Source organism: Ictalurus punctatus, chromosome 20 (genome assembly GCF_001660625.3).
Source record: "Ictalurus punctatus breed USDA103 chromosome 20, Coco_2.0, whole genome shotgun sequence".
NCBI classification, from domain to species: domain Eukaryota; kingdom Metazoa; phylum Chordata; class Actinopteri; order Siluriformes; family Ictaluridae; genus Ictalurus; species Ictalurus punctatus.
This window is the reverse complement of record NC_030435.2, coordinates 1021019-1029252: the sequence shown is the minus strand read 5'-3', so window position 1 is coordinate 1029252 and position 8234 is coordinate 1021019. Positions and strand designations below refer to the sequence as shown.

The 8234-nt window shown below is 40.9% G+C and overlaps 1 protein-coding gene across 1 annotated transcript; it reads left to right on the top strand.

The window, feature by feature from the left end:
* Positions 1-509: 509 nt before the first annotated feature.
* On the top strand, positions 510-2404 carry ptf1a (pancreas associated transcription factor 1a). The gene is made up of 2 exons (XM_017495111.3): positions 510-1176; positions 1823-2404. The coding sequence occupies exons 1-2, from the start codon at positions 582-584 to the stop codon at positions 2023-2025; spliced, it is 798 nt and encodes a 265-aa protein (XP_017350600.1). The 5' UTR covers positions 510-581; the 3' UTR covers positions 2026-2404.
* The last annotated feature ends 5830 nt before the right edge of the window (positions 2405-8234 follow it).

Sequence of the window (8234 nt, the reverse complement as noted above, 5' to 3'; positions counted from 1 at the left end):
GAAATATTAGATACAAAGTGTTTAATAAAATATTGTTGGATAATAACAGGCCATCGAATAACCTGATAACGACAGCCAGATGTGTAGGACTGCATTTTATTCAGAAAGGCTGGGTAATGTTTTTAGGCTGTGTGTAGATGATTTCAGAGTCATGACTAAAGGATTAAATAACTAAATAAATTATTAGACCAACTTCAAATCCAGCCGAATATCGGCTAATCACATTATTGCTGTAAAATGTACAACCGAATTAAAAATTGCTGTGATTTCTCATCTTTATAAACTTTATAAATGTTATAGTCTTCACAGCATTTTACCTCTAAGTTAATTATTTTAACATAACCAGTTAAATGTGTTCACTAACTAATTAACTGATAATAATGATAACCGTCTTCTTGAGGATTAAGCGCGTCTGAGGGTGTAAACAAGGTGGGCGTGGCTTATCCTTAGGTGCGCTGCTTATGTCGCTGCTCGCCGGTGATTGGCTGGCGCGGCCCGTTAATGGCACGCGACTGTCGTTGTTCTTATAAAAGGTCTTCGCGTGCCGGCTTTTCAGAAACAGCAAAAATAAAAAAAATAGTATGGAGACCGTGCTGGATCCGTTTTCGGGCTTGGACTCTTTCTCCTCGGCGTATTTCGACGACGATGATTTCTTCACCGAGCGATGCTCGCGCGAGCACATGGACGCGGACGACTTCTTGGATGACGACGTCGACTTCCTCGCGAGCCAGATCCAAGAGTACTACGAGGACTGTCGCGCGCGCGATGAAGACTACGGCTGCGACGTGGGTCGCTTCTCGTCTTCTTCTTCCACTTCTTCTTCTTCCTCGTCGTACGGTGTGTCCGAGTTTTCCCCGCGGCGCGGTGACGGTGCGCTGCAGCTGAAGAGGCGCAGGAGAGCGCGCTCCGAGCAGGAAATGCAGCAGCTGCGCCAGGCCGCCAACGTGCGTGAACGCAGACGCATGCAGTCCATCAACGACGCGTTTGAAGGTCTGCGCTCGCACATCCCCACCCTGCCTTACGAGAAACGCCTTTCCAAAGTGGACACGCTGCGCCTCGCCATCGGCTACATCAACTTCCTGGCTGAACTGGTGCAGTCCGACGCGCCAATCCGGAACTCCAACCACGAAGCTCTAAACCAACCCAAAAAAGTCATCATCTGCCACAGAGGAACAAGTAAGAGCTGTGCAAACTTTACTTTACTACACTTACCATGCATGGCTTATTAGTAGTAGTAGTAGTAGTATCAGAATTAGATAGACAGTATTATAATTACTCATTAGAATTATTCATCGCTACGGGGTTTTTCCACTATTTCTTTCTTTTGCACAAATTCCAGTAATTTTCAGATGTGTTCAACTTTCCACTTTCGCATGAACAGGGAAACTCAGAGAATGAGAGAACAGGATTTAGATTTAAATACAGAATAGCTATCATTTTTCCAAAATATTTTTTTTTTAAAAAGTAATACATAGGCCTACTAATATCAACTGAATTATCCACCCATCCATCCATCTTCTATACCGCTTATCCTCTTCAGGGTCACGGGGAAACCTGCACAGCAAAATCACCAGTGTTGATTTAACACCCACAGGGTTGAATTTACACCCTACAGTGTTTATATAAGTGCACTGGACTCAAATAAACACTCTGGGTGTTAATTCAACACTAGGGATTTTACTGTGTGGAGCCTATCCCAGGGAGCATGGGGCACAAGGCGTGGTACACCCTGGACAGGGTACCAATCAATTGAATTATTATTATTATTATTATTATTATTATTATTATTATTATTAAATTCCCCTTTTTTTCTTCTCTCCAGGATCTCCTTCCCCTGATGACCCAGATTACGGCCTGCCCCCTCTGGCTGGTCACTCTTTGTCCTGGACAGATGAGAAGCAGCTCCGGGAGCAGAACATCATCCGCAGGGCGAAAGTTTGGACCCCAGAGGACCCCCGCAAAGTGCACTTCAAATCCGCGCTCACCAACATCGAGAACGAGCCTCCGTTTGAGCTGGTCGCGTGAATCCCGGTGTTTACTGGGTACATGGACTGTGCGGGATTCTCCACTTTGTTTATATCGCGTTTATGTTACTATATAAATATTTATTATTATTATTATTATTATTATTATTATTATTATTATTATTATTATTATTATTGTTTCCGGTCTGAAACTGAACATAGAGTCGCTGGCAATCACTGTGTAGTGCGTCGTTATTTAATTGTTGCGTAATTGAACTTTCTGATTATATATTTTTATAATTTAACGTTGATTTCTACGGATGTCCAACGAGACAGAACCTATTTTTTATAAAAATGAAACGTACCGTGTCTCAAATGGTCTATATTTATGACGATGATGATGACGATGATTCAATAAATTCTCCTATTGATTCATTGAAGCTTGTCTCTTTCTGTTTTAGTGCTTTATTTGCAAATAACTTGTCATTATTGGTTATATAATACATGCAAAAGACACAAAAGGGTAATATTCTATCAAATTGTAGTTAATAGTTAATGTTGAGTTAAATCTGTGTCCATCTTTCAAACTCAGGATCACCGATGTGTTTGATATCATTATTATAGAAAACATGTAATAGTGATTAAAAAGTAATAAAAAGAATTTCCTCAAATGTCTATAGACAGTATCAATACTCTCCCATATGGACAGTATAATTGTTTTACAGCACTGTGATGATGTGTTGGTAAAATGTTAATAAAATAAAAATAAAATTGTGTTTTTGGAGGTGTTCATTCGCACTAAAGATTTTATTTTTAATTAAGTGCTCAAACCAATAAGTGGCTTCAAATTCAAGGCCAAAATGTAATAGTTTTTAAGTTTATTAGACAGAATTTCGTGCCATGAAGAGATCTCCCAGGACACCTGTCCCAATCTGGGGATCTTTCAATGTGCTGAAAACTTAACTCAAATGTGTAATAGATCAAAAGAATTCATTCAACACTGGCACAGAGTCAGATGAACAGAACTGCGAGCCGAATCCACTGTTCTCTGTTGTATTGTTATTAAACAGAATTAAGGGTGATATGGAGTGAGATCTTAGAGTCTTTTTCTACTACATGAATCTAATCTAGAATAAAAATAGGCTTAATTAGTTTTTTTTGGAACAATATGTCAGACACTGCCTCACACACAATATAGTCATTTTCTGTACAAAATCGTCACAAATGTGGGGTGTATGTCCTTGATGTTTTATTGTATGCCTGTAATGTCTTGTAACACAATGGGAACTGGGAGTAATTCCTTGTACTGTGCTTAGCCAATAACTCAATCACCATACTTTAATTTTAGATAAGTCTTTCTCCATAAAGCGCTATACAAATAAAATTGAATTGAATTGAATGAAAGTATATCCTCTCAGCTAATCCCCTGTTCAGTGGGATTATGATTCATAAACCTATTGGACATATAGTAATTATATGCCTCCTTTTTTAATGATTGATCATGATGGTGTTACTGTTAAGGCGCGTGCCAGTAATAAAACAAGCTACAGATAACTCTGGCGCAAAGAATCGTTTCTCATTCGAGATGAATATTTATAGTCCCTGATTAATACACTTAGACTGAATACCTTGCAGCAGCTGTGTGTGTGTGTGTGTGTGTGTGTGTGTGTGTGTGTGTGTGTGTGTGTGTGTTTGTGTTTGTGTGTGTTTGTTTATTATCTATAAATAGTTGGAAGAGCGCTGAGGTTTCCGCGCCCCGGCCGGAAGTTTCCAGGCCCCCCCCCCGGCGGGGGGGGGGGGGCTGGGGGACGGTTGAGAACCGTGCAGGTGCTCGGAGGCAGAATTTTCCCGTGGAAGCTTTTTCTCTGCACGCTCTACGTCAGCTCACTGAGTTCTTAAGAACCAACCCAAAACTCAAAAACTCTCAGAGCCCCCCAAAATACACATTCAATCACACAGAAACACACACAACCACTCACACACTCACACACACACACACACACACACGCACGCACACTCATATACTCAGGTCCACATGGAAGGGGAAAGTCAGCAGCAAGTCAGGAACCGTGATATGAAGCGGTATTTTGGGTAAGCTCCATGTGCTTCGATAAAAATAACTATTCTAATTAGAGAGCTGGAATGGAGTGTATAATAATAATAATAGTTATTATTACTATTATTATTATTATTATTATTATTATTATTATTATTATTATTATTATTATTTAATATGAAGTGATCCAAACTTAACGCATTATCGCCTCATTAAGCCTCTAAAAAAGCGCGTGCCGTCTCATTAGGACTCATTAGAAAGGCAAATGGCAGCGACTGGGACTGACGGCGGATGAAGGACACCGATACACGCAGAGCTGCTGGATTATATTATTCACTCATGACGTTGTGGTGACATTTTTTATCCAGAGAAACCGTGTGTGGAATTTTGGGCACTTTTTTGGGTGTTTGTTGGAGGTGAAGAAGATGAAGAATGAGCAGCAGTGCAGAACACATTTGTCGGAGTCTAGGTGCTTGGAGAAACCGTGGCGCTGACACTGACACTGAGAGTGTAGTGTGTGTGTGTGTGTGTGTGTGTGTGTGTGTGAGAGGATGAGGATGCAGTCGGATATGGCTGGAAATGAGCTCTGCAGGAAGACGCAGGATTTGGATAAGGGTTGCCAGATTCGACAGATATCCAGACCACGATTTAATTAGCTTCTAATCATCCTGATGGAACCGAACTATTCCCAGCACACTGCATTTTCCTGCTTAACCCGGAACAAAGCAAATAAAGGCAACCCTATCTTGTGCACCAGTGAACTTGGAGGTCTGTTGCCTCGTCAAATGCGCCGAAGCTTCGTTTCATTTTGCTGAAGTTGAATTTTTTGTTGTAAACCTGTAGATAAAATCCTCTGGGGGAAAAAATAAATATGCAAAATGAGAACTAAAAGACACTTCTTGTGCGCCTGCGCTAATTATGAGGCTATTACGCGTTTGGCAAAACTTTTCTAATGTTGGTAATTTTAAGATGATGATGATGATGATGATGATGATGATGATGATGATAGTTATCCTCATCATTTTCCGAGTTTTGTCCTTATTGAGCTTGTTCATCAGCTGCACGTGAATCAAAGCGCTCACAAAAATGACCATACGCCACTATTTTTGAAAAACATCACCTTCCAGGCTGCACAGCCATGTGCTGAGTGATCTCTTACCAATAGACCTTTATTTAGAAAAGAATATAGTATAGATTATGTATAATTTAGAGTAAGCTTATTCTTCATCTTCATGTTGTCTTCTGAAGAAAACGCGCGGAGGTTATTGACTATTTTATTCCACAAGTTCAGCTAAAAACACTTAATGGAAAAAAAACACAATATAAATGACCACGGAATATGAAATATTCATATTGCTACAATTCTGGAAACAACTGAGAGGATCCGTTCGAAATGTTTTCTCATATGCGTCTTTTTTAATGAGAAGATAAGTGCAGATCAGAGAGAGAGAGAGAGAGAGAGAGAGAGAGAGAGAGAGAGAGGGAGAGAGAGAGAGAGAGCTCAAACAGACTCCAGCTCCACACTGAGCTTCATTCCGGTGCGTGCGCAAAACTCGGTTCGCCATGTCCACATGCTTATCACTGTCCCAAAAAAACGTTATAAAGCTATTATCCCTGTGTTTTGCAAGTAATTGCATGAAACTGTGACTAAAGAAGGTCTGGGAAGCGCAAAGGCACATATGTTAGATTGGGGTTTTTTTTTAATTCTTTTTCTTTCTTTTTTTCTGTGCGCTTTTGTGCGCGGATGCGGCGTTTGCTCAGAAAGTTAAAATGATTCTCCACATAGACACCGGTTGCTTTCTCAAGAGCTGTTGCTGCGTACAAAAGCCCCATATGCTTAATGGCAATTGTGGAGAGGCTTTAAAAATGAAAACGAGGTCTTTTTAAAATTTGGAAAGGTTCCTTTTATTTGATTTAGATGGAGCAGGCTGCTTGCGCGCAAAGCGAAAACGCGCCTGGCCATTGACTCCGGCTCTCATTTATCTCGGGCCATAAGTGTGTTTCATTACAGCCATGAGCTTTTCATCGGCCGCCTTTGTTTCCTGTGAACGTCTAATGCCGTGAAGCAAAGAAGTGACAATATTTTCCGTCAGCTTGAAGCTCGGAGAGAAGGGCTCTCGAGTTTGGCAAAAATCAGGCGCATCATTCATCCTGTCACGCCGCACCTGTGCGCCTGGCATTCAAACTCCACAAAACCTATTCTTATTAACCTTAATTATTCAAAAACGGCCGCACAATGGCTGAAATGGAGCAGGTTGAAGTCTGTTTATTGACCGTAAATGTTTTTTCTCTTCCTGAGAGATCTCCCCAAGGCTCTTTGTTCAGGACCTCTCTTCTCCTTTCAGCCTCGTAGCAGGTTTTTTTTTTTTTTAGCCAGAATTTTCAATTGCAGCATCTGCTTCATCGGAGGGATCAAAAATATGGAGACACCAAACATATGCATGTGAGGGATTTGTTAAATCCCTGTAATGAGTTATTAACTGGAGGCGAACAAAAGCGCACAGGATGGCGAGGGCCTTTGGGTAATATAGTCACTTTTTGGAAACGCCTGGCTATTACACTTCTGTATAAAATGAACGCCAGGTGATGAGAATAAAATCCTTAAAGACCAGCTCTCTTTCTCTCCCTCTCTCTCTCAGTCTTTCTGTGCTGCTGCCCCTTTTCTCCCTCTCTCTCTTTCCATGTGAAAAAAAAAATCGACGCACATAAATTTAATTGGCTGATCACTCTAATTGACTTGAAACAAAACTGCTTGCGGAGTCGCATAGTTAAAATAAAGTGCGCTTACGTCCACACGTCGTGCTTTACTGTTCCCATATTGTACCAAAGACAAAGCTTAGTGCTACATTAAAGGCGAGAAAACCATGCCAACACGTCTTGGAGACGTGTAAGGGCCTCTCTCTGTCTCTCTTTAAGCAGCTGCTATCCAGGGCCTAGACGCACACAAAAAAAGAAAGAAAATAAAAAGAAGTTGGAAATAACCAGGTGCAAAGAAACCATCGCACAGAAAGCTGGACAAGGATGGATATGTTACGCTTAGCAATAAAGATATCAGTGCGCTTGTTTGAGGTTACTTTGGTTACTTTGGCACCGAGAGTCCCCTCCTTTTTGGGGGGTCCCTTGTGTGAACCAAACTTCAAACACCTGTTGCTCGGGTTGCTCTCATCATAAATCCAGTGGAATAATCATGATTATGTTATCATGTTAAAGGGGGAGAGGGATGGCGGGGTATTAAAGCCCCCCCTCGGAGAGAGAGAAGGGATTTTGGCAGGGTCAAACGCTTAAAGAGACTCCACCGGTGTTTATTGGATCTAGCAGCTGGCACCCTGATGGCCAAACACTAATGAAAGCGCTATAATCCGAAATATGAGCAGCTTTAACGCCGATTAACGCTTAGTGAAGTCTCTACTGTTGCCCTGAGACCACACATCAAAAAAAAACATCCGGATTTAACAGCAACTCTGTTTATTTTTGAGTTATATTTCTCTTTATCCAAAGAGAAATGAACGAGGCAGAATTCAATACAAACTCAGAAGTGAGCAGTTGAGGGTTAAAGGTCGTGCCCAGGTGCCTACCGGTGGCTTTCTGGTAGTACTGGGATTTGAACTAACAACCGTTTGGTCAATAATATAGAACCTCATCTGATGAGCTTCCACTGCCCTTCAGAGCACAAGTGTTAGCAGTTGTTTTCTACACATAAGTGAGTTTTGAATAAATTTGTATCAATAAGTGGGAAAAGTACCCGTGATGATGGGATTGAAACGTCACCAGTTAATGCACCACTCCTGGTGTTCATGTATCACCATAGATGCTAATTCAGGGGTTAAGGTTGTGTTCTAGTAACCTGCAGGATGTCATTTCAAATCCCAAGTCCATATGGGTATGTCTTCTTATTACTCCTGTTTATTAAAGCCTGGTACCTTTGAACAGCTTCATTAAACAAAATGAATTTTATTAGTTTATATGCGAGTTATCAGACTGATGAAGCTTCAAGTAGCCAAATGCCCTTGATTCTGACAGACAATCTCTCTCACCATGAGGAGGTAAATAAATACCTTATTAGAAGAAGAAGAAGAAGAAGAAGAAGAAGAAGAAGAAGAAGAAGACACACTGGATATCTTTGACTATCATTCAAAATTAGCATTAATAATTTTAACTTCGTCACTAAAGAAGAAGAAGAAGCAACCTATTCTCACTCCCACTGTTGAAGCATG

What these genes read in the sequence shown, in the direction of transcription:
- ptf1a (XM_017495111.3), top strand. Translation starts at nt 582, where the DNA reads ATGGAGACCGTGCTGGATCCGTTTTCGGGCTTGGACTCTTTCTCCTCG. An exon ending in CATCTGCCACAGAGGAACAA is followed by an intron (nt 1,177 to 1,822) that starts GTAAGAGCTGTG and finishes TCTTCTCTCCAG; the next exon opens with GATCTCCTTCCCCTGATGAC.